Source organism: Babesia bovis, chromosome 3 (genome assembly GCF_000165395.2).
Source record: "Babesia bovis T2Bo chromosome 3, whole genome shotgun sequence".
NCBI classification, from domain to species: Eukaryota; Apicomplexa; class Aconoidasida; order Piroplasmida; family Babesiidae; genus Babesia; species Babesia bovis.
The window spans coordinates 2,509,599-2,533,049 of NC_010575.1; the positions used below are offsets into that span (position 1 = coordinate 2,509,599).

Here is a 23,451-nt window from a genome sequence, read left to right on the forward strand (position 1 = left end):
AAATGATTAGAATATATTAATTCAGTTTGTTTTTAGTATTTTATTAGTCTTCTATAATATTATATTTGATTATTCAAGGAAAGTAATAAGAATAGCGGCATAGTAATATGTATCAGTATTCTCGTAGTATGAACAATTAATTACGATCTTATTCGTGATATCGTATCATCCGATCAATGATTTAAACACGAAATGGCATCAAGAATAGCTGGTAAATTTCGAGAAATTATCTCAGAAGTTACGGGTGATTCACGATCAGATTACTTAAACTCGTTGCGAGATGAACACAAAGATGAACTGCTGCAAGGACGAAAAGCTTATGCAATTGACAATGGTGGGAACGACATTACCTTGTTCGTACCTTGGAAACTACACCGACCTGTGGATGTTTTATTCAATTCCATTGCCGTCGATAGTCGAGTCACGCCGTCAGCCTTCAAGAAACTGGTATGTTGATATCAGTAGTTTGTCACATTGACACAGATAGATGATGCCAACTTGTTTCCAAAGTATACAAATGCACGTAAAAAGGATGATATTGTCGACTATATAATATCCAGAGTAGAAACCTCAGAGTCACTCGGTAAGGTAAACGTAAAATGATGTATATGTCATAGGGTTTGAAGAATTTCTACATGGACTATTTCTCATTGCCAAATACCGAGCTTCAGTTCTTAGAGTCACTGAACAGTGCGCATTCAACCACATGCTCACTATATTAGTTAACCACAGTAATCGCATAGTGCAACAACAGGAAAGTGAGAAACAAGTTCAAAGAAATTCGAGCATTCCTGAAAGCTTAGATGGAAAATCAAATAGCACATCTGCATCTCACGATGGTGGTGTCGAAAGTTTATCCCACTCGGAAAGTGGAAAAGTGGCTACATCCCCCGTAAACTCAGTAAAGACGGAAGATACTCCTCAGAAGAGCCCATCACAAACAATTTTAGATGATGAAATGGATAAGGATGCTGATACAGAGCAAAACGAAGATGCTAAAACTGTTCAAGAAACGGTATTCATAGAAGCGGCAAAGGTCAGCCGAGTATCAGTGGGAACTGAAACACCATTCGAACGCGAAGAAGTCGACGACAGGATATTTCGTAGGGCAGAGGATAAAATGAATGAAACATGCGAACTTTTAAAAAATGAGTTGCTATCTATGCGTGAACAATTAGATGACTACAAAATACAAGAAAGACACAGGCAAGAATTATTGCACAAAGTATCAGTATTGGAAACGGGTAAAGAAAAAATGGAAAAACTTATGGCCAAAAAAGATGCCTCGGCAAAGGAGATGGAAGAAAAACTCAATGCAACTATCAAAGATCTGAGTGAAGAGCTAGAGACCATTAAAGAAACAGCTGGGCAATTAGAAGCCCAACTGGAGAAAGCAAATGAACAACTGAAAACAGAAGAGGACTTTCGTACCCACCAGCAGCAAGTCCAAACACTTATAGCGCTACAGAATGATTATGAAACGACACTATTCTCTGCATTCATAACCTATAGGGACGAGGAATTGCAGGGTGGTGAATTTGTAATGTCTGAGGATAATTGCATAGCATTCTGCTTGGATTTCGGCTTGGATGAATTGCAATTACCGGTGGGATCTAGCTCAGATCCACCTGCTAAATTAGCCTTTAAAGAAGTAACGAAACGAACGTCTACTGGGAAACTTACATACGCATTATTCAAGGAATTCCTTTTGCGTTTAGCAGAGATAGTGGACCCACAGTCCACTCAAAAGAGAGCTTTCCAGCTACTGGTGTTGTAAGTGTATAATTTTATCTCAACATGACGCTTTAGGAACACAATTTGCAGGAGGATGGAACGGGATCATAGAGGAGCTAACTTTCCAGGAGGGCAACACCTAATATCGGCTGACGAATTTGGGCTAACGCCATTCGATCTACACAGAGAACATCACATGGATGCCCCGGGAAACCATATGGACGATAGTTACGGTCCTACGAAATATGTTGATGTAGAGGGTAAAATGTGGTTCGAAGATGAGGAAGAGAAGACAATGCCACAACCAAACAATGACGATAACGAAACGCCACGTTTTAGTAGAGAATAAAACATTATTTGTAAATTAATTTCTAAGCCAATCAACATTTCAATACTTTGCTACAGCGGTTCGCCCGTAAGTAGACAGTAGAACACGTCATATGTAAATTTAGCCATTGAGGGCATAATGCTGCAAATGTTAATATCATATGCCAACGACCTACCCTAGAATAGGCATTAAAGCTTTGGTCCAGTCAATGGTAGAGTCTGAAGTAAGACCTCGGCAGAGGAAGAGAGCAGCTGCGATGAAGAAAATAGTAGTAAACTGAAAACTATAAATATACCAACCAAATAGCATACCTTGAAAATTAGTGATAGAAGAATGACACCAGAAAGAAATGTGCATATAATGTCAGAAGTACGCTTACATAACATAGGAGGCTTAGGAACCACGCGATCAGGTGCTTTTGTCTCTGCGAAGCGGTGTGTATTTACGATTTTAAACATACCATTAAAGTTCAGCATTTTGAATATGTATAAATGACAAATAAAATAATCGAAACTTTGATGGTGGTGCCTATTAACATCGTATGCCCACCAAAGGGATGATTCCATATAAAGTAATACAAAATTAAAATGTGCGGTAAAAGTGTTTTCCCATGCGATTGGAATGTAGAGGTTTATTCCTCTTCATCATATTCGTTGCTTTCGTCAGAAGGTGACGATTCATTTTCGTCCTCATCATTCGTTGTATCATCTTCCTCACCTTCATCGTCATTCTTAGGTTCCTCATCGTCACCATGTCCAGCTTTATCGCGATGCCCAGTCTTACTAAATAACATAGTCGCATTCAGGCGTTTGTGTAGTCTTTCCAACTTAGTTTCCAAAACTGAGATTTCATGCTTGACTAATTTGATATTGTGCGATAAGTGAAGCTTTTTAGTGCGATCACTGTACGATCCATCATGCGTGTCTGCAAGGGTGGAAACCATAGTATTAAGTTCTTTGCGAGTCTGTAAATTTTTATGGAGCTATCCATAATGCCTTACCTGCTCCAATTCCGCTTCTGTCTGTCTGATCTCCTTTTGAATCTCAGATACAGTGCGCCCCTTTATTGCTGTTTTCAAATATTATCAACCTAGATAAAAGGCTTACTGGCAATCTCTAGCATTTTCGAGTTGTGAATATTATCGAAGGGACTGAAGTTTGGCTGTCCCAAACATCGCAAAGTAATGGCATATTCCCATTTTTCCCTACACAATACGTATACAGACCACTAATTTCTTGTGTTACCTCTCAGAAGGAGCCTCAGGAAGTAAAATGATGATTGGTGGCGTATATTTCGCACCTGAAAAAAGTCATTATTTATGGTATTACAAGTACCATGAGATGCCTCTACAGGGGGATCAGTAATATCTGCCACCAAATTCGATATGTTAAGCACCTAAATCTCTATATATGGAAAACACTGCCACCTACGCTATCGCTCCGGTTCTTAGATGCTTCGATTTTATCAAGCTTATCCTTCAGTTCAACAGCAGCCGCACGAGAGCGTTGTAAATCGTGTATCAAAAGCTCCTGATCATGTTCCTATGATAGGTTAAGGTAATAAAATAATTCTATTCTTACCACCGCAGTCAAATCTGGCTTGCTAATTGGTGTCGTGGGAAGACCAGCTACAACTGTCACAAAAGCCAAGATATACCACATTATTAGATCCAATATGGTGTGTTACATTATAAGAAGTTGATTCATTTTACACCGTTACACACCTCTCATTAAACATAACAAAGTAAGCAATGGTGGCGGGCATGTGCTGATGTCGTTAGCGCTGAGGCAAAAAGACATCTTCTTGTTTCATAACATCAAAACATGTATATATGATGCTGTAATGATATAATATGGACCCTGTCGAATCAAACACGAGCAAAGAACATTGTATTATTGTTTCGCCAAGGCAGCGTGGTAATCCTCTGATAAGGTGTGTACCAACCTAATATTTCTGTTTTATAATAATATTTATACAGACATTTTAAAAATATAAAGTGGGTGGAAGGAGATACTCAATACGATTATAAAATAACGGATTCAATACAAGTTTTGTTTCTATCGTTGAAGTACCATCGTATGCACAGAGGTTATATAATAACAAGGCTGAAGCACTTAAGGTCATATAAAGTAAGGAATCCATTTATTATATGTCAAGTAGATATAGCTGAACCACAGGAGGAGATATGTAAGTTTAATTTAAAATCTAATGTACATCGACGCATTCAGCCGAACTGACCATCATAACTTTTACTCTGGGTTACAGAATTTTACTTAGTTGGGGCCCACGTGAAAGTGCAACTATTTTGGAAATACTTAAACTGGATGGTCATAAGGGATTGGAATTCCTTAACAGAAAAGAGGAAAAGACACAATTAGAAACCGTTCAAGGGATCATAGCAGCAATAAGAAACGTAAACAGTACAGACGCTGTAAAAATATCTAGAACGGCAAGCACATTTAAAGAAATTCTTCGTTGTACAGCAGATACACTTGGCGGTATACCAGGTAATGCAAATACTCAGGCAAATCATGCATGTCGTAGGCCTTGGCAAACGGAAAGTAGAGTCCATCATTTCGGCATTCAACGATAGCTTCTTTTAATGAGTTGTCTTATCTGTAAACGCAAGTGTTTTCGCCGTGGTTGGATACACTCTTTTGAATGCAAATAAAGTTGCAATCTCTGTTGTATCCGTGCGTCAAGCAATTACAGTTCTTCAAGATTTTACATCAACCAAAGATAACTGAAGATCTTTATATAAGGTTGTGTTTTCAACTTACTTGATGACTCTCCTCCTGGTGGTTTCCTTACGCGCCTGTATTCACTAGTGACACTAGGCTCGGATGGTTTCTCAGCGGTGCATTTTGCAGTGCAAGAAGCACTGCTAACTCTCTCAGAACTGGCAGACCTGGAAGAACAGGTCTTTATGTCAGCTTTGACGCCACTTGCTTCATCTGTGTACATGTGAACGACTTTTTGTTCAGTGATATCTACCTATCGTCATTGAAGGACAAATTCGCTCATCCATACTGATGCTAGAAGCCCTACTATCTGCACTGCTGTTAAATAAATAAAAAGTGTGCGTACCTATTGATGACATCTTAAAGACAAAAAGTGGTAACGAGACACATACGCCTTATGTGAAATCTGTAAGAGATACGTAATGGAGACGCAAGGCATAAAAAGCGAGACGTCTGGTATTTGTCTAAGGATTGCCCAAATTTATGAATCGTTTCACTGTCTCAATGATGACATTAACGTACAGGGAGACGCACCCTGCCATGTAGAACCTAAATTCGTGATTCCCGAAAATATATCTACAGTCATACGAAAAGCTTTATGGGAAGAAGATGTACAAGGAATAGATCTGTCAACACAGTTTTATAATCCCGAATCGGTTGAATCGCAACCAGAAGTTTCCGATGGTCCAGATGTTATATCGGTGGAACCAACGGACGTTGAACCCACTCCGGTAAGAGAAGAAGCAAATCAGCCCGTTGAATCCGAAGTTGACGATGAAATTTTACTGCAAACGAAAAATGGAGCAGAAAGTAATTTTATCCATTACACCTACTGGACATTGGAAAAAGGATCCAATGTATCGTACACTTCCAAACCGTTGTATGCCACCGGACGTAATGAACCCGTAACATTGCTTGAAGAAGCTGAAGCATTTGTATCATTGTCTATTTGGGGTGGTCCAAAGGCAGAGCCATTGCATTCCGTGCCCAGGCATTTATTAGTCCAGGTTGCGCAGGTGGCTTCAAGAGCCTTCTTCGACCCAGACTATAGAAAATATCTATTAAGGACATATTTGTCTTGATTAGGTGGTATCATTCCATTAAATGTAACCGATGTCTGAGTTGTCTACAATCCCATTGCATAAATTGGATCAGTCTCCTCAATGAAGTTTATAGCACAATTCCATTGTTGAATGTTCCATCAGCGTAATACCTTTGTTTAACGCGCTATAATAGCACATAAAGCGATAGTATTCTTATCATAACAAAAGAACATTTTGAATCGCATGGCACTCGAAAAGTGCACTGAGTCAGTTAAACCATACGTACTCTTTTGATGCAGTGTTCTTTGAATGTCCACTAACTTGAAACAATCAATTTACTATTACAACGGGCAAGCTGAGGCTCTCATTAACGCACTTCATTGTCATTTTGTAATAGACATTCATATTCCACCTTCCGTTCACGCATGAGCCGCTAACTATGCATTAATGGTATTTTTCATGGCGGTGGTTTGGAGGACGTTTTGGCTGTTTGTGCTATGTCTGTTGCATAGATCACATTATACATGTGGTCAGTGGTCAAAATGGCATTTCTCTTACCCGGTGAGTAACCAATGTAAGCTCCACACTTATGTAATACTTTAGGATCTTTACAATGTAACATCAATGAGTGATGTAGACATAGAGAGACGTGAGGCTGAACAAGAAAATCGGTTGAAAGTTGAAATTCGGCAATGGTACAAAATAGAGAAGAAGCCTATATATCCATTCAGAACACCGGATAAATGTTGGCATGGTATGATTCCTTATATCGTTTAGCTTATGATTGTGATACAAGATAATTTTTATATCATTCTTATGTTTTACAGGATATGACGGAATAGATTCAAAATTGCAAATGGAATTAGACAGGATATGCACTATGCAGAATGGAGGAGTCACATCATGTGCCCAGTGTGAAGCTAATCCAGTTAGGACATGCAGATGTTACAACATATTCCAACATGACTATACATCGAATGATGGAGGCTGTATAAATAATTGTGGTCAGATTATACCATGCGTGGGTGGAGTTGTACAAAAAGAATACATTCATGAAATCAAGGCGGCTACATTAAACTCACTTATTCGCAAAAACTGTGGTATGTCATATGACTTTTACTGTAATCTGTTTACAGTTATGTCAAGCTTACAAAAGGCCATGGATGGGCTTTGTGGTGAAGGGTTAATTATGCGTATACACTCTGGTGAATATGGTTGCTATCGCGATGATGAGGTCAGCTATGATATATATTCGATGTGTTTAGATGAATGCGGTATAAATGTACCTTGTATGGGTTATAAAAACGGCTTAAATCCTATACGTACAATAAATCCTATGGCAGTAGATTGGGATCGCTACAATAGGAATTGCGGTAAGCTTAAATTTCTACATCTACATTAGCATTGACAGTTTGTGTCGAGAGACTTAGTAGCTTTTCTAAGCGCGCATATGTTGGTTGTCTCTCAAAAACAGCCAGTGGAAAGAAATGTAAAACATGGGCAGATGTAGATGGACTTATGTTAACAAGATTACATGGAACATTCATTCGCAACTATTGTAGAGAACTATCGACATCTGGCATACAATGCTACAACGAAGATAATGTTTTAGAAGCATGTACCACAACCGGGAAAGTGGCTGGTAAAGGTCCACTTGTGGAAGATGAACCTACGTTATTTGTACAACCAGGGGCTTTTTTTGACATATGGGTGAAACCCTATATACCTAACTACGAGATTAAAGTAAAATTTTTTGCTCCTAATTCCGTTTGTGGAGAAGACGAAATAGTCTTACCCCCTCTCAGCAGGCCTTTTGATTACCAACCATATGATGTTTACACAGGAAGGTGGTCCATTCATGCAGCTAACCAATTCCGCAATCCATATCCCTCCTTACGTGAGGATTTTGAATCATATTATATAATTAAAGGTTTTAAGGCTCTAGGTAATGCCCATTCTAAGATGAGGATGTGCGGTTGCACCTATTCATCCATTTATCAAAACCAATATGCCAATAATCTTTGTACGCGTAGCGCGGAATACATTGTGGACCTTGGTGTTATTGTCATAATGGGTTCACCGGTACCGGAAAAACCAATCAAGCACAGCAGTGGTATGGATGCAGTTGTAAATGTTCACTCCGTTGGCACTGCTGTCATTTCCATGATTCACATGGATCAGTTAAACGCAATTCTAAATAAAGATGGCGGGTCGGACTATATGGTCTCCATAGATGCACTATTTGAGGTGGAAGAAAAAAACCGCCAGTATACAATGGACCCAATGTACGATGACAATCCTGACTATACGCCCTACGTCAAAACGCTTATACCCAGGTCCACTATTTACACAGGCAATACAACCACCCTTACCAGTGTATCTAAACCAGGAGTCTATTTTGCTATATTTCAAGAAACAGACTCTGAAATGGCTAGTCGACTTGATTATCCACCTAGAAAAATAGTGGGTCATCATGTATTCATCGGTTTTGAGAAAAATCTGGAATTTAAATTGGTGGGCAAAGAAAATGAAACGCTTGGTTCTTTGACCCAATCGCTTTTCATTAGGAGCTGGAATATAACTGCTCCTCCTATAGCGATCATTCTGTCCAAAATTACAGATGGGGAAGGATGCTCATCACCTTTTGGATATTCTGACTCCATATACTCAGTATTGGGAAACGAAACGGAAGAAATGGCGAATTTGTGGAGAATTGAAAGAATAAACGTAAATAAAGAACGGTGGAGTGAAGCCGATATTTTTGATGTTTGCATATTCCGTGAAAATGGAAGCACAAAAAAATTAGGTAGTGGGAAAAAAATTACATATGTGGATCACGAGCTGAGTCATCTGTATCCAGGATTAAATGAAATGCCAAACAACATATCCACCCATGTAGTACAAGATGAGTGGGATATATTCCTAATCCATGGAAACACCGAGAGTGATACGCCCTTCCATCTGCCATCACTTTATTTTGCTAATAATAAATCTCAACATGATTTGCTTTTAAAGTTTATTGAAAATAAGGATTGCAAATGTTCACAAAATCGTACTGCTGAAGAACAGTATTATCCACAAGTGTTAAGTTTCTGGTGCCTAAAAGAGTCAAATCGGGTTATGATTTTTGGCATGACACCAACACGAGCTACTCCAACCTTCCTGGGTAAATTTATAGTAGAAAGACCGGTGGCATTTGAACTTCTTGTTAATTATGAGTCAGTAACCGCATTGGTAATATCTGAAGGGAAGAGTAATGTCCTGCACTATAAAGTAGGCATGAGCATAACTAGTGATAACATGTTACATTTTGCACTGTCTCTTCTACCATCAAAATGCCCTAAACATCGTTGTGTTAAATTAGCTGCTGCTAGCGATATGAAGGTGATAAACTACTCTTTAGAGTGTCGTCAGGATTTCATGGTCATAGTTACAGATGCTGGTGACAACTGCATAATTTTAATGAATTCTGAGCTAGGTGAAACAGATAGAATCTGCCATAAACCTACAACAATTTATGAACATATTCAAGAACCAGGAAAAATTGCTTGCACTAAAGTACCAGACTTGCCTTGTACATCTTTAAATGCCAATATCGCTCGTCAAGAGACAGTTAATTGCTTTATTACTCAGAAACGGTCTGGTGTGATGTTATGGATAATAGTGGATCTTAGAAATGAAACCATGTCATTAGAGGATATATATAGCGGTGAGCTCTACAACCCTTCTGAAGAACCAGGCACGTCAAGTCCCACTACCGCTATACCATTATTAGTATATCCCGATAGCATAGAAACTGTTACTTATGATTCTATCGACTTCGTCTATCTTATAGAAAGTGAGAATTCGGTTATTCGCACTTTCCTTATTTACCATCGTGATGAGAGGAAGCAACTCGTATATTACGGTAATTCCAAACCTGATAATGCACCATATAGTACGTATCTTGGCATTAAAGGTATACAAATGTCTAAGCGAGAAGAAAACTCCGCCGTAAAAGATGATTACCTTTTGTTGTTTCGTAGACCAGAGAGTCTTGGATTCGGCAACCAAATGGGTGGCTACGTGACGGTACTGAATATTCAGGAAACCATCAGAGTTAGTGACTTCGATTATACAATTCCACATTGGATCATTGTCGGGACTGACCATTATATTGAACCCACTATTAAGTGCTCAACATCACATTTCAACGGTTTGACAAGGTACGATCTAGAAGTAGTGTCAGATCCGTGGCATAGTAACACGGGGTCATCAAAATGTGTTGAAATGGGTCCACCTCCTCGTGAACCACTGGATGCCCTAGGTCCAGCAGAGGCGCCCTTGGAATTGGTGGGTAACGCAGCAGTAAGAAACGCAATCAGTGTATCCCACGATGGTAAACTTACAATCAGCGTTCGTGACATTAACCGAATAACTGTCAGAATTCGTATAACAGCAGTCGGACCGATTGATGCGAAATGCATATACAAAACACTTTCTTTAGCTTGTCCTGACGGTCATTTCTTCCACAACGACAAGGTCACAAAGAAGAGAGGTTGTAAAGTATGCCCTGTTGGTTATTACAATTCTATTCTACTAATAGAAAAAGATTTGATTAAATGGGGAGAATGTACACAATGTCCTGAAAACGAATCTACAATTGACGTTGGAGCTGCATCACCAAGCCAATGTATATGCTCTCCAGGTTATTACCTGGTTAATGGCTCAAAACCTCGTTGCCAACCATGTCCAGCAGGCACTTGGAAAAGTGTTGTTGGAGCTCAAGAATGTACTGGAGGTGGATGTTATAAAAATTCTGATTCAGATGTTATCGGTAGCACAACAGAAGAAGGAAGAAAATGCGCTTGTCGCCGTGGCTACTACTATAGGCATCTTGCTGGTTATGCTAAAGAATGCGTACCTTGTGAAGAAGGTTATTTTTGTCCGGGAGGCTTCCATGGCAAAAAACTTCCTTGTCCTGTAAATATGACCACACATATCGTACTTCCTACAAAGGATGCTAGTGGTCAATATAATATGGCTAGCACCGTTAATGATTGTGTATGTAAACCTGGATTTCAACCTGCAAAAGTGGAAAGGATAGATGATATTACAACGGAGGAACACAAGCTAATGTTGGAAGTGGAAACAGAACTTTTCTTGCATGCCATTGAAAATGCTGACGTTTCCCGGCTAATATGCATTCCTTGTCCTTACAATACTTATAAAGTCTTGAAGGGTGATAGCACTTGCATTCCGTGCCCACCCAAGACATTTAGAGATCCGAATAACACAAACGATATACTCACATGCAACAAATGTGAGCCAGGATACTTCGAAACAAATGATCCGTCAACACCATGTGAAGAATGTCCTCCAAACCACATTTGTGTTGGATCAGATCCACTAGATCCCGAAATGATGAAATACAAAGGCAAAAAGACAATGTGTCACAAAAACGCAATCACAATTCCACCATATGATAAGAACATTAATATGACTCACTGCCTATGTATACAAGGATTTACAGTTTCTAAAGACCTTAGTTCAAACTGTGAAGCTGTGCCCAAAGGCACATACAAGGATGTAATAGGTAACGTAGCACCTATTGATTGTCCTGAGGGATCATATACTGCAGAACCTGGCGCATCATCAAAGAAGGATTGTGTATGCAAAAAAGGAATGTATTTTGATCAAACCAATAAAAGATGTACGATATGTCCAGTGGGAAAATATTGTCTGGGTGGTCGAACGAAAAATGATGAACATACGCCACCAACAGATTGTGGTGATATTAATTCTGTAACCAAGGAACCTGGAGCATCGAGCCACACTGATTGCCTTTGTAAACCAGGATTTTACTTGAGACATGAAGGTCAGAGTGGATGTGTGGAATGCCCCGAAAATACATTTAAAGATCATGTATCTAATGAAAGTTGTACAGATTGTGACGATCATTCTTCTACCAACGGTAAAATAGGAGCGATATCTAAAGAACATTGTGTTTGTGCTCCAGGATACTACTTCAATGGGACATGTCAAGCATGTAGACATCCAAAGAAGTACTGTCCAGGAGGGTCAACTAGAAGGGATATAAAGACAGGGGAAATCATGTACGAAACTAAAGCACCAGTTGATTGTCCACCCAATACTGAAATACCTCCTGGAGTTGACACTGCAGACAGCGTAGAAAGTTGCAAATGTGGGAAGGGATTTGCACTAGCAAAAAACAATGAAGTAAGAATGATAAAATCGTGCGTCCCATGTGAACCCGGGACGTACAAGAGCTCTGTGATGGACTCCAGTTGCAATGGTTTGTGTACTCAGAATGCGACTAGCAAAGCTGGTGCGCACAGCCCAGCACAATGCTACTGCCAACGTGGTTACTACTACCTGGCTGGTGGCATTTGCGCACCTTGTGTAGAAGGAGCTCGATGTGATGGTGGTGTCGTGGAAGTTGATGAGGTCGGCGCCGATGCAGATGGCAACGACGATCAAGATGACGACGTCGTCGTGCGCAGAACACATATCAACCCGGTACCCATCGAAGGTTACTTTTTGGACAAAATCAACCAAGAGTTGCGCAAGCCTGATGACTGGCGTTTTATCATGTGTCCCATCAAAGGCGCTTGTCTCGGAGAGAAGGGTTGTTCCGAGTCGATGACAGCTTACCTATGTGCCGAATGTAAAACTGGTTATACCAACAACTTTAAGAAGGGCACTCTCTGTACCAAGTGCCCCAAGACAATGACCAACGTGGTTCTTACTATTGCTTGGTACCTAGGTTTACTTCTGGTCAACATTGTGATGGCCTGCCTGAACGTTAGCGCCGGTTATAACCGTCGTTCTATCCACTCAGTCGTCATCAAGATTGCTCTCAACTACGGTATTTGTATGTCAGTGCTGAATGTGATCAACTTCGGCGACCTGGCGTTACCTGCAGAACTGAAATCATACACTCTACGATGGTTTAAGGTTATACATCGTGAAAGTAGTGTTGTTCACACTTCGATCGACTGTCTGCTTCAACATTGGTTTGGTATGACCCACGCCGTCTCCTTCTTCTATAGCATGTTGTTCATTGCGTGCTTGCCCGTGATATTACTTGTGGTCGTTACAGTTCTGATGTGGGTCATCCTTGAGCTGTTCAAGATCAAGAGGCATCATGTGACTCGTTCCAAGTTGGCCTTGCTCTACCAGTCATCCCTGCAGGGTATGCATTACCTGGCAGATCGACTTCGCGATGAGTATGCCAATGAACGTTTATTCCTGATATTCCGTTACATCCCGCTACCTGGTGAAACCCGTTGGGTCAGGTTCAAGCACTTTTTGGAAGACATGATTCCGATTTATGTCACAGTGCTTTTCTCAGTCCATGGCAACACTACAAGTCAAATGTTAAGTCTGCTGGATTGTACTTGTATCCACTTGGGCCAGTCGGTGCCCAGCAAGTACATGCTACGACCTGCTATGAGCATCAGGTGTTCCCTGGACCCGGGTAGTGCATACTTCCCTTACCTTTTGCTGGGTCTCGGAGGTTTAATCTTTTGGGGGTTCGGCATTCCGTTCTTCTCATATATTGTCCTGCTGGTGAACCGTAAGAAGCTGTACGCACCTGACGTGCGTATGAAGTACGGTTTCTTGCACAATGGTTACCAACAGGAATACTGGTTCTGGGAGGCCATCGTGTTCACACGTAAAAGTTTGGTCCTGGTGATTGGCAGCATTGTCATCGTGCCCTCAGAGAATACCAGTGCATCTCGTATGTGGATGGCCCTTGCTGTCGCCGTGGTCTTCCTCATCATACAGCTTATCTACAAGCCATTCGACGAACGCGACTACTTTGTTCTCGGACGTCTCGAGAGCCACAGTATGATATCATGGACTATGACTCTCATTTTTTCGTTGTTTGCAATTGAAGGTGAATTTTCTGCTTACAATAATATGTACCTCCTGAGTATAACATCAATCATTAACTTCTGCTTTATCTCAGAGGTGGCTTTAGAATTGGGATTGGCATATTGTGATAATATACGTTTCCGTAAGGATCAATGCAGTACTTCAATCATCAGCAAAATTAATCGCTCATTGGCAGCCATTTCAGAGAAGCGTAAATCTCGTGAGCCACTGATCGTTTTTAATGAACTTAATAGAACAATTGATTTGTGTGCACCAAAATCAAATCAATGGTATGTTTTTGACGAAAGGAATAGAAGGCTAACATATTCGGAAAAGGTGTATTTTACCCATATAGTAACTGAAGTGATCAACTTTTCTAACATTCACATGAAGTTAGATATCATCCCAACAGACTTCCCCGAGTTCATAACAAGGCTTGCATTTGCCGTAAACTTCCATGAGTTGAACAAGAAAAGAGCTGATGACATCGTCCGCTCACTTGCTGATGGTAACCTTGATGAAATAGTTAATTTGGTCATGTTTGAAGCTAGACAACCAAAACGTAGACTGTCAAGCCTACAAAGCTTTGCTTCCAACATTAACAATGAAGATGATGAACATATTGTACCTCCTGGGCTACTGTTCGATAAGGAGGTCATCAACGAAGGAATCCCCCTATCTGACTTCTACATGGCACTATCTATTATAAAAATGAAAGATATATATAATGTTGTTAAAACATATGCAGCATTCAAGGTTTTGCGAATAAATGCGGACCGAGAAGAAGTCCAGGAACAATATGAGAAACTAGAGCAAATGAAAGACTTACTACGTCGAATACGTGATCCAGATAATAAGACATTAGAAGAAATATTCTGCTCCGATGAAGATATTGAAAAGGAGAGACGTGATGTAGAAGAACTCGAAAGAAAGTTAGAGTTGTTGAAGAATGACCCCTTAGGGGCATTGGAAGAATTTGGCGATGATACCTTTGATACTCAAATAGTACAAGTAGGCTTTCGTAAAAATCCCAATATACGCAACTACTCGCCTTAATAACGCAGAGAAAACTTTGATGCGTGCCAACAGAATGTAATCTAAAAACATTGGATTCATAAAATAATGTAGTAACCTAAAAATTAAATATTAGAGTCAATCATCAGATTCATCAGTAGTATAATCTGACGCATCACCAGAATCGGTTTCATACTCTTCATCGCTTACAGATGAGCCAGATTCATCATCTAGGCTTTCATTCTCATCGTTCCTACGTAAACCATTCTTGAGGCAGAAACCAACTTGCAGCATCAGCTCATCCATCGAAGTTTCAGCCTGCTTTTCAACTTCTGGAACATACGCATCTGGATTTTCACGCATTTCCTTGAGGTTTTTGCTTAGCTGCTCTCGTTTAGCAATGAGGCTCTTCACCTGTTCTTCCAGTTCAACAATACTCTTTTTCAGCGTAATTGAATCTGAAGCTTCAATACCTTCCTTGACATTCATGAGGATGCCATGGGTCTTGCGTAACTTGGCATTTGTCTCTTCCATCCTGGCGACGTTGTCCTTATCACGACGTGATTTCACACGCCTGAACATAGTAAACAGGAATGTCAACATGTCGATATCCATGATCCAAATACGTGTGAGGCAGTGGTAGAAATCTGTGAGCCTAGTGTTACAGCCAAGCACCTTGTCATCAAAAAGGCAGTCCATGATGAACTGCAATTCTTCTTGACGCAACCCGATAGCGGCACCAAGGCTCTTTTCGTCTGTTAAAACATTCGAAAATGCTTCATCGTCATCCATTTCCTCCAAGTTTACGATTCTGTTAAGTTTATGCGATTCCTTTTCAGCAGCCCATGCTACGAGAGTTGAAAGGTCACCATCCGATAACTCCTGAAACAGCTCTCTTTTAGCCATCTTTTCTTCGAACCGTCTAAGTGACAGTGACAACCGAACTAAAAATTCGATCAACAACTTAGGCATAACATCAAGCTTAAGATGTGACACAACAATGCGATATAGTTCAGTAACAATGTTCACAAAGTAGTAACGTTCCAGAGGTTTCAGCTCATATGTCTTCTTACCAAACCAGGTGTAGCGGTGACGTGTGATCCTTAGCTGCAAGTATGAAGTAGTTTGGTTATATGTGATCTGCGGTTCGCGTAAGTAACGACGCGAATCAAAAAACAGAACGGCGTCCACAAGCCAACGTAATTTCTTAAAGAATCTGTTTTCCCCTTTATACCTAATGGTATCAACCAGCGAACGCAGGAAACTCTTAAAAACAACATAGAAGAAGTAGCCAGAGTTTATGAGCACCAACGCACAGACTGTGGTGACCACAAATGGAGTCAATGTAACATAACACATAAGAGAGACTGCTAGCAAGTTAGCAGTCCATGATATCATACTGTGGCTCTCGAGACGTCCGAGAACAAAGTAGTCGCGTTCGTCGAATGGCTTGTAGATAAGCTGTATGATGAGGAAGACCACGGCGACAGCAAGGGCCATCCACATACGAGATGCACTGGTATTCTCTGAGGGCACGATGACAATGCTGCCAATCACCAGGACCAAACTTTTACGTGTGAACACGATGGCCTCCCAGAACCAGTATTCCTGTTGGTAACCATTGTGCAAGAAACCGTACTTCATACGCACGTCAGGTGCGTACAGCTTCTTACGGTTCACCAGCAGGACAATATATGAGAAGAACGGAATGCCGAACCCCCAAAAGATTAAACCTCCGAGACCCAGCAAAAGGTAAGGGAAGTATGCACTACCCGGGTCCAGGGAACACCTGATGCTCATAGCAGGTCGTAGCATGTACTTGCTGGGCACCGACTGGCCCAAGTGGATACAAGTACAATCCAGCAGACTTAACATTTGACTTGTAGTGTTGCCATGGACTGAGAAAAGCACTGTGACATAAATCGGAATCATGTCTTCCAAAAAGTGCTTGAACCTGACCCAACGGGTTTCACCAGGTAGCGGGATGTAACGGAATATCAGGAATAAACGTTCATTGGCATACTCATCGCGAAGTCGATCTGCCAGGTAATGCATACCCTGCAGGGATGACTGGTAGAGCAAGGCCAACTTGGAACGAGTCACATGATGCCTCTTGATCTTGAACAGCTCAAGGATGACCCACATCAGAACTGTAACGACCACAAGTAATATCACGGGCAAGCACGCAATGAACAACATGCTATAGAAGAAGGAGACGGCGTGGGTCATACCAAACCAATGTTGAAGCAGACAGTCGATCGAAGTGTGAACAACACTACTTTCACGATGTATAACCTTAAACCATCGTAGAGTGTATGATTTCAGTTCTGCAGGTAACGCCAGGTCGCCGAAGTTGATCACATTCAGCACTGACATACAAATACCGTAGTTGAGAGCAATCTTGATGACGACTGAGTGGATAGAACGACGGTTATAACCGGCGCTAACGTTCAGGCAGGCCATCACAATGTTGACCAGAAGTAAACCTAGGTACCAAGCAATAGTAAGAACCACGTTGGTCATTGTCTTGGGGCACTTGGTACAGAGAGTGCCCTTCTTAAAGTTGTTGGTATAACCAGTTTTACATTCGGCACATAGGTAAGCTGTCATCGACTCGGAACAACCCTTCTCTCCGAGACAAGCGCCTTTGATGGGACACATGATAAAACGCCAGTCATCAGGCTTGCGCAACTCTTGGTTGATTTTGTCCAAAAAGTAACCTTCAATGGGTACCGGGTTGATATGTGTTCTGCGCACGACGACGTCGTCATCTTGATCGTCGTTGCCATCTGCATCGGCGCCGACCTCATCAACTTCCACGACACCACCATCACATCGAGCTCCTTCTACACAAGGTGCGCAAATGCCACCAGCCAGGTAGTAGTAACCACGTTGGCAGTAGCATTGTGCTGGGCTGTGCGCACCAGCTTTGCTAGTCGCATTCTGAGTACACAAACCATTGCAACTGGAGTCTATTACCGTACTCTTATAGGATCCTGGAGCGCAAGGTACACAAACCTTTTCATGAGTGTTATCGTTCATCTTCGCCAAAGCGTATCCTTTACCGCATTGACAGTTACTAACACTAAAGGCTGTCTCTACACCAGGTAAAATTTTCGTGTATGGTGGGCATTGCACCGGATCTTTGTTGAGATATATACCTTTACCCGTAACGGGATCACGCCCCGATAAGTATCCACCAGGGCAATACTTATCTGCAAAACCACACGGTTTACATGTACCGTCCAAGTAGTACCCCGGGGCACAAATGCATTGATCTTTGGATGTAGCACCAAGTTCACCGTATGTCAACGAATTCTTGTCACATTCGCTACAGCTTTCGTTGGATACATGCGATTTGTATGTGTTCTCTGGGCATTGGACACAGCCGCTGAGCCCATCTTGACGCATATAATAACCAGGTTTGCATAGGCATTCGCTGGGACTCGATGCGCCAGGCTCGGTAGTAATTGAATTCTCATCGGCGCAGACAGTTGGAGGCATATGATCACCGTTCGGAAGGCGCCCACCTAGACAAAACTTACCAACTGGGCATATGACGCATTTCCAATGAGCTTCGTCAAAGAACATACCCTTATGACAAACACATTCGTTAGCAGATGTGGCGCCAGGGCTTAAAGTATAGGACCCATTAGGGCACTGGGTTGGTCCGACATTTCCTACAACATCCTTGTAAGTGTTTTTCGGTACCGCTTCACATTTTACTATACCATTTCTAGTACGGGCCATATAACCCTTGTCACAGAGACAGTGGTGGGCATGAGTATTGTCCTCATATGGCGCTAGAGTCACTGAATTCTTGTCACACTTTATCCTTTTACCACTGTACAACTTCAGAGAAGGGTCAATTGGATCTGATCCAACACAAATGTGGTTTGGAGGGCACACTTCACATGGGTTCGTAAAATCATTAGTCTCGTAGTATCCAGGACCACACCTATTACAGTTTTTAGCGTTGCTGTTACCACTTGTCAGGCTGTAGGTGTTATTAGGGCACCTAGTACACGGATCAGAGCTTGGTATTGCCTTGTACATATTATTGGGACATGGTACACAAACCCATTTGTGGTAATCCCGTATGTTATGCGTAGCTTTTATTCGTTGGCCGATTTCATACTCGAAAGTACCTCTAGTAGAAACGTTTATTGGCCTGGCTGGTTCATAACCTGCGGAACATACACAGTCATCTATGCTCACCGCTGCCTGATTCAGCGTAGTTGTGTAAACCGGGCATTTCCTTTGCCTCGACTTATAACCTCCCACGCAATAGTATCCTTCTTCACAAGGTTTGCAGCCACCTCGTTCACCCTCTCCACCACGGTTGTAATAGAACCCGGGAAAGCACCGACAGAACATATCTGCTTGTGATAGGCTCGCTGGATTTGTTGAGAAGGCATTTTGACCACATGTTCCCGCGCATTGGCCGAAACCTAGCGCAGATTTGTAGCTAGAGACGCCACACGGCTCACATTTCTTAGGCCCAGGTCCCTCGATCTTGGCTGAATAACCGGCTATGCAAGTACATTCGTCAACCGATTTTGCCCCTAGACCCATGGTAGTTTGGTTGGCAGGGCACGGCGTGCATTTAAGCACCAGGTCCGCATTGTTTAATATCATTTCATGCGAATTGTAAGTTCCGAAAGTACACAGCTGGCACGTGGATCCGTCGTGGTACATACCATCTGGACAACCAACGTTGACCTGTACCGTGGTGCGTGACATCAGCCACATGTTACGGAATACGATATCATATTCATCTCGCAACAAGATAGAAGAGTGGATGCTCAATAGTCCGTTTTTATCCACGGCTAAGTTAGTATCGACAAGTTCAGCATTTACCTTTGCTTTGGGGACTACAGTATATGTATCCCCTGATTTAGCAGTGAATCCATAATCAAATATAGGTTGTACTTCATACTTTCGTCCAATAAGCATCCATTCTGGTACATCATAATTCAATACTGGTAACTTAACAAGCTCTCCAAGTGTCATCCACGTATAACGCCAAGTTGTTGAATCCTTCTCCATAGCTTTTTCAAATACTTGGTCAACATCCAACCTAGTGTCGACGAGTGCCTTCGATGGTGATTGCGACAACACCATGATGGTGGAGAGGTTATCATTGAATGATATTGGCACTATGAAGCGCATCAAGTAACCATTACCTGCAGGTAGCAAAGTAGACATAAACTCCAAGGATTTATTGCCGACAGTTCTAAGCAATATACCATGTTCACCGCTTTCGTATATTACGAATACCATAGCCTCCTTATCGTGTGGTACGGCAAAGAGTGACACAGGGCTGCCAGCAATCGGATCCACATGAAGATTGGCTTCATCAGAGTCATACCGGTCTACTATTGTCATCTGATTTGCACTTGTCACCTTCATCCATAGGATTGAATTTAATAGTGGCATCGCCAAAAAGCAATTGTGTTCTACATTTGTCTTATCAGTTGGAACACACGTGATCCTTCCCGGGCCTGGTATTTTGTTGCTTGCGTTATTACATATGCTTGTTATCTTCACCAATTCCTCGTTATACAAGTAAATGCACATGTCTGCATTGTCTACGAGTACAAGTGAGCATCTGTTATTATACTGTATAATATCCATATATTTCACATCATTGAATGGTCCTGCTTCCTTGCGTTCCGTATTGTATTGCAGAGGGTCGAAGATATCACTGAAAGGTATTCGATGTAACCTACTATCCGATAGTAATATGTACGCATAGAGTGTTCCATTATTCATTCCCAAACGCAGGGCTCGTGGTTTATCAAAACTGAATGTCCGTGCAGGGAAGGGTGTTGGGTCATCATCTATAAGCAACCATAAGCTAACTTTGTTCAAACTAGTGGAGGTTCTGAACTGCATTGTTATTCTTTCGGCCCCGTCAATAATGCTGTAGTAATATTCCAGGTTATCTGCACATGTAGAAATGAATGCGCATCCAGCTTCCTTCATTTTTAATAGTTTTAACAAAGCAATCATTTCGTCAGAGTTCTTCGTAATTGTGTAGTTATATAGATCATCTACAGGGCCTTTGATGTCAAATGGAGTGTCATATATGAAACTGTCATTTTCATCAGCGAAATTCTGTACCATGGCATTTCCGATTTTATATCTACCAGACTTGTCTTTGTAAGATACGCATATGGCATATGAAGGCAATATTTTATTCTTTTTAAACTTGAATTCTAATTTCTTTGCCACCCATCGTGTGATATTATCATTGGACATGTACATATAGTATGGGTGTATGCCTCCTGCCCAGTGTCCGATAACTTCGGCAGTACAATTATTTTCCGAATCGACCAACACAATTGACTTCACGTCAAGCAAACGTTTATTTATGTGCTCAAATACTAATGAGCTACCTACGTACTCTCCGGAGATCTTTTTGTATATGACTGCGCTTGCATTGTCCTTTATACCGTTGACAGCATAGGCTGAAGTGTGGTCCGTAACTTCTCCATTAAACAAGAAAATTAGGCATACTCTATATATACCCGGTTTCGTGAAATTTATATCTATATTTTCGTCTTCATTTTGTTTCACCACAGTTATGTAGTTGCTTAAGTTCGGGCTTCGTTTAACCGACGGTATGTACCAATCTACTGACATCATATCTAACAGTGATTCACAACTCGGAGCTCCTGATGCCATGTCTAGAACTAACGCCACACGGTTTAATCCTTGTATGTTCTCACGCTTTCCCACCGATACGTTCGCGATCGGCGGCTTCCATTTTGGTCTTATTACCACCTCTCCTAATAAAGAGGTATATTCTGAGTAGTCATAGCACCGTTTTCCTTCAATTTCACCGTCTTGATTGAAACACGCACATATGTTATATTTGCCTACTGCTTTCGTGGTGTTGAACGGTCCCACGTGGAAGAATCTACGATTGCCACGGGTGACTTCGTCCAAGACAGCCACACCATGTTCTAACATATCCTCCATATAGAACAATCCACGTTCCAAAGATTTCTTGCTTCCACATTTCAGTTTTTCGGGTCCCAAATACAGTGCAAATACAGACGAAAAGGAATAGTGCTCTACCGTGATATACAGATTTGTTCCCTGATCCAGGTAGAAGCGTTGTTGGACAATAGGTCTACAGAAAGGTCCCGCCGTTGTGTAATCACATAGTCTTTCTAAATATTTTGAGCAGAATGTCGTGTTAATGGTGATATTGTGTCTCTCTCTTAATATATCCCATGTGCTACAAAATCGTAATGGATTCTCACGTATTTCGTCCTCAAGCAGATCATCTAAGAAGTCCTCTTCTTCTTCATCGGTACCTTGTGTCATTGGCATTAAGCTTGGTATATTCCTACTCGTGACATCCATGGAGTGATCCTTCATCAACTCCAATTCGTTCTGTAGAGAGCTTTCCATATTATGTCCAAAATCCGTACCCGACGTCCACAATCCTTTAAGATGTGTCAATCGGTATGAACGGCTTTTTTCAGCACATAACTCTGGTTTCCATCCTGAGTTACGGTATATGTTGGAGCCTAATATACAAATAGGATCCTTCAAGTATGCACTTATAACATCAGCGATCTTGACAGTATTTATATCTCTAACTGTTTTATCTTTGTACTTCTGCAATTCCTCTTCGGGAACTGTTGACGCCACAAAATGGCCTGCCGAAAATTGCTCAATGATACGTGTCTTTTCTTCAGTTTTCGCGTAGAACGGGTAAACTTCGTTCGAAGATTTATCTGGCTTTTTATCCCTGAAGAAATTGTATTTTATATGCTTGTCCCTGAAGGTATAAGGAACGCCCGCCACCAAGCGCCTAACTGTGTCGGCATTCTCCTGCCTAACAACAGCGTACGAAGCTATTTGTTGCGGCTTGTAACAGGCGCAAGAATCCGGTGTATTACAGAAATATTTCGCATCATGTCTTAGTGTACTAGAGCAATACGAATTCATGATTACATCCACTAATGTCTCTGGATATCTCGTATTAACTTTCTTCAAATTTCTTGGTGCAGACATTGGTGCAGGACAAGCCATATCAATGAATCGGTTGAAACTCGACAATAAATCGAAATCACCTACAGCGTGTTGACTTAGTGGTAGTAACATCGGCAATGTACTAATAAAAAGACTATTTACCTTTAACTCCATGACGATTCTGCAAATATATGAATAGATGCAATAAAGGAAGAGTGTGCTATGCCATTAACCCTGGTCTATTAGGAGTCAACATACCTCACTGAAGCAGGCTGCACATAGCAGCGCTACGCGAATGAGTAAGTGGAAGAAGTTCAACATCGTTGATAACGTCTCCAAGACATTAACACGGTGATGTTCTCCTATGTGTTTAGATCACTACTTGTATACCATCATATTAAGTAGATATGTAGCCATTTCCAGCAACACTGTTGCATGAAAGAGTTATAATAAAGTAACTACTTGCGATAGTATAAGATACAATAGCTTAGAAGCAACAGTTTACAAAGCTGCCAGCTACACTTCAGCGTTATTCTAATCTAATAAAAAGATTCAATTTCTCCTGATCATAATGCAAAACGTTTATATCCTTCGTTATCAGCCTGACCTCATAACGTCCCCTAATACACACATACCATGCCATTGTCTACACATTGCTGATATTTTTTACGATATACAGTTTACTTTGTATATTTCATTGTTCTATCATTTGTAGTAT

General features: G+C 41.2%; 8 protein-coding genes across 8 annotated transcripts; 4 read left to right on the forward strand and 4 right to left on the reverse strand.

Moving 5' to 3' along the window:
• Nucleotides 1-40: 40 nt before the first annotated feature.
• Nucleotides 41-2,108, forward strand: BBOV_III011690 (uncharacterized protein). The gene is made up of 4 exons (XM_001612239.2): nt 41-447; nt 484-583; nt 618-1,773; nt 1,810-2,108. Exons 1-4 carry the CDS (start codon nt 193-195, stop codon nt 2,081-2,083), a joined length of 1,785 nt encoding a protein of 594 aa, XP_001612289.2. The 5' UTR covers nt 41-192; the 3' UTR covers nt 2,084-2,108.
• BBOV_III011695 (putative integral membrane protein) lies at nt 2,068-2,567 on the reverse strand. Its single transcript, XM_051767269.1, has 4 exons — nt 2,523-2,567; nt 2,374-2,486; nt 2,238-2,338; nt 2,068-2,203 (listed from the first exon to the last, which is right to left on the reverse strand). Exons 1-4 carry the CDS (start codon nt 2,536-2,538, stop codon nt 2,134-2,136), a joined length of 300 nt encoding a protein of 99 aa, XP_051623695.1. The 5' UTR covers nt 2,539-2,567; the 3' UTR covers nt 2,068-2,133.
• Nucleotides 2,568-2,630: 63 nt separating this feature from the next.
• On the reverse strand, nt 2,631-3,808 carry BBOV_III011700 (uncharacterized protein). Its single transcript, XM_001612240.2, has 7 exons — nt 3,643-3,808; nt 3,493-3,603; nt 3,397-3,457; nt 3,307-3,361; nt 3,169-3,266; nt 3,063-3,130; nt 2,631-3,026 (listed from the first exon to the last, which is right to left on the reverse strand). The coding sequence occupies exons 1-7, from the start codon at nt 3,721-3,723 to the stop codon at nt 2,694-2,696; spliced, it is 807 nt and encodes a 268-aa protein (XP_001612290.1). The 5' UTR covers nt 3,724-3,808; the 3' UTR covers nt 2,631-2,693.
• A 46-nt stretch (nt 3,809-3,854) lies between these two features.
• On the forward strand, nt 3,855-4,675 carry BBOV_III011710 (DNA repair protein rad10 family protein). Its single transcript, XM_001612241.2, has 4 exons — nt 3,855-3,994; nt 4,041-4,249; nt 4,291-4,569; nt 4,607-4,675. The coding sequence occupies exons 1-4, from the start codon at nt 3,915-3,917 to the stop codon at nt 4,663-4,665; spliced, it is 627 nt and encodes a 208-aa protein (XP_001612291.2). The 5' UTR covers nt 3,855-3,914; the 3' UTR covers nt 4,666-4,675.
• On the reverse strand, nt 4,650-5,172 carry BBOV_III011715 (uncharacterized protein). Its single transcript, XM_051767427.1, has 4 exons — nt 5,150-5,172; nt 5,057-5,113; nt 4,843-5,016; nt 4,650-4,805 (listed from the first exon to the last, which is right to left on the reverse strand). The coding sequence occupies exons 1-4, from the start codon at nt 5,160-5,162 to the stop codon at nt 4,792-4,794; spliced, it is 258 nt and encodes an 85-aa protein (XP_051623703.1). The 5' UTR covers nt 5,163-5,172; the 3' UTR covers nt 4,650-4,791.
• Nucleotides 5,173-5,222: 50 nt separating this feature from the next.
• BBOV_III011720 (uncharacterized protein) lies at nt 5,223-6,013 on the forward strand. The gene has a single exon (XM_001612242.2). The coding sequence runs from the start codon at nt 5,226-5,228 to the stop codon at nt 5,883-5,885; it is 660 nt and encodes a 219-aa protein (XP_001612292.1). The 5' UTR covers nt 5,223-5,225; the 3' UTR covers nt 5,886-6,013.
• A 295-nt stretch (nt 6,014-6,308) lies between these two features.
• BBOV_III011730 (GCC2 and GCC3 domain containing protein) lies at nt 6,309-14,813 on the forward strand. Its single transcript, XM_001612243.2, has 5 exons — nt 6,309-6,407; nt 6,450-6,600; nt 6,674-6,946; nt 6,983-7,219; nt 7,258-14,813. The coding sequence occupies exons 2-5, from the start codon at nt 6,471-6,473 to the stop codon at nt 14,781-14,783; spliced, it is 8,166 nt and encodes a 2,721-aa protein (XP_001612293.2). The 5' UTR covers nt 6,309-6,407; nt 6,450-6,470; the 3' UTR covers nt 14,784-14,813.
• A 56-nt stretch (nt 14,814-14,869) lies between these two features.
• Nucleotides 14,870-23,304, reverse strand: BBOV_III011740 (GCC2 and GCC3 domain containing protein). Its single transcript, XM_001612244.2, has 3 exons — nt 22,992-23,304; nt 22,896-22,914; nt 14,870-22,834 (listed from the first exon to the last, which is right to left on the reverse strand). Exons 1-3 carry the CDS (start codon nt 23,052-23,054, stop codon nt 14,880-14,882), a joined length of 8,037 nt encoding a protein of 2,678 aa, XP_001612294.2. The 5' UTR covers nt 23,055-23,304; the 3' UTR covers nt 14,870-14,879.
• Nucleotides 23,305-23,451: the final 147 nt, after the last annotated feature.

What these genes read in the sequence shown, in the direction of transcription:
- BBOV_III011690 (XM_001612239.2), top strand. Translation starts at nt 193, where the DNA reads ATGGCATCAAGAATAGCTGGTAAATTTCGAGAAATTATCTCAGAAGTT. An exon ending in CGTCAGCCTTCAAGAAACTG is followed by an intron (nt 448 to 483) that starts GTATGTTGATAT and finishes ACATTGACACAG; the next exon opens with ATAGATGATGCCAACTTGTT. An exon ending in GCTTTCCAGCTACTGGTGTT is followed by an intron (nt 1,774 to 1,809) that starts GTAAGTGTATAA and finishes ATGACGCTTTAG; the next exon opens with GAACACAATTTGCAGGAGGA.
- BBOV_III011695 (XM_051767269.1), bottom strand. An exon ending in TTCTATCACTAATTTTCAAG is followed by an intron (nt 2,339 to 2,373) that starts GTATGCTATTTG and finishes TATAGTTTTCAG; the next exon opens with TTTACTACTATTTTCTTCAT. An exon ending in GCTTTAATGCCTATTCTAGG is followed by an intron (nt 2,204 to 2,237) that starts GTAGGTCGTTGG and finishes TAACATTTGCAG; the next exon opens with CATTATGCCCTCAATGGCTA.
- BBOV_III011700 (XM_001612240.2), bottom strand. Translation starts at nt 3,723, where the DNA reads ATGTGGTATATCTTGGCTTTTGTGACAGTTGTAGCTGGTCTTCCCACG. An exon ending in AGCCAGATTTGACTGCGGTG is followed by an intron (nt 3,604 to 3,642) that starts GTAAGAATAGAA and finishes AACCTATCATAG; the next exon opens with GAACATGATCAGGAGCTTTT. An exon ending in GAAAATGCTAGAGATTGCCA is followed by an intron (nt 3,131 to 3,168) that starts GTAAGCCTTTTA and finishes ATTTGAAAACAG; the next exon opens with CAATAAAGGGGCGCACTGTA.
- BBOV_III011710 (XM_001612241.2), top strand. Translation starts at nt 3,915, where the DNA reads ATGGACCCTGTCGAATCAAACACGAGCAAAGAACATTGTATTATTGTT. An exon ending in CGTGGTAATCCTCTGATAAG is followed by an intron (nt 3,995 to 4,040) that starts GTGTGTACCAAC and finishes ATATTTATACAG; the next exon opens with ACATTTTAAAAATATAAAGT. An exon ending in TACACTTGGCGGTATACCAG is followed by an intron (nt 4,570 to 4,606) that starts GTAATGCAAATA and finishes TGCATGTCGTAG; the next exon opens with GCCTTGGCAAACGGAAAGTA.
- BBOV_III011715 (XM_051767427.1), bottom strand. An exon ending in TTGTCCTTCAATGACGATAG is followed by an intron (nt 5,017 to 5,056) that starts GTAGATATCACT and finishes ACATGTACACAG; the next exon opens with ATGAAGCAAGTGGCGTCAAA.
- BBOV_III011720 (XM_001612242.2), top strand. Translation starts at nt 5,226, where the DNA reads ATGGAGACGCAAGGCATAAAAAGCGAGACGTCTGGTATTTGTCTAAGG.
- BBOV_III011730 (XM_001612243.2), top strand. Translation starts at nt 6,471, where the DNA reads ATGAGTGATGTAGACATAGAGAGACGTGAGGCTGAACAAGAAAATCGG. An exon ending in ACTTATTCGCAAAAACTGTG is followed by an intron (nt 6,947 to 6,982) that starts GTATGTCATATG and finishes ATCTGTTTACAG; the next exon opens with TTATGTCAAGCTTACAAAAG. An exon ending in TCGCTACAATAGGAATTGCG is followed by an intron (nt 7,220 to 7,257) that starts GTAAGCTTAAAT and finishes TAGCATTGACAG; the next exon opens with TTTGTGTCGAGAGACTTAGT.
- BBOV_III011740 (XM_001612244.2), bottom strand. Translation starts at nt 23,054, where the DNA reads ATGTTGAACTTCTTCCACTTACTCATTCGCGTAGCGCTGCTATGTGCA.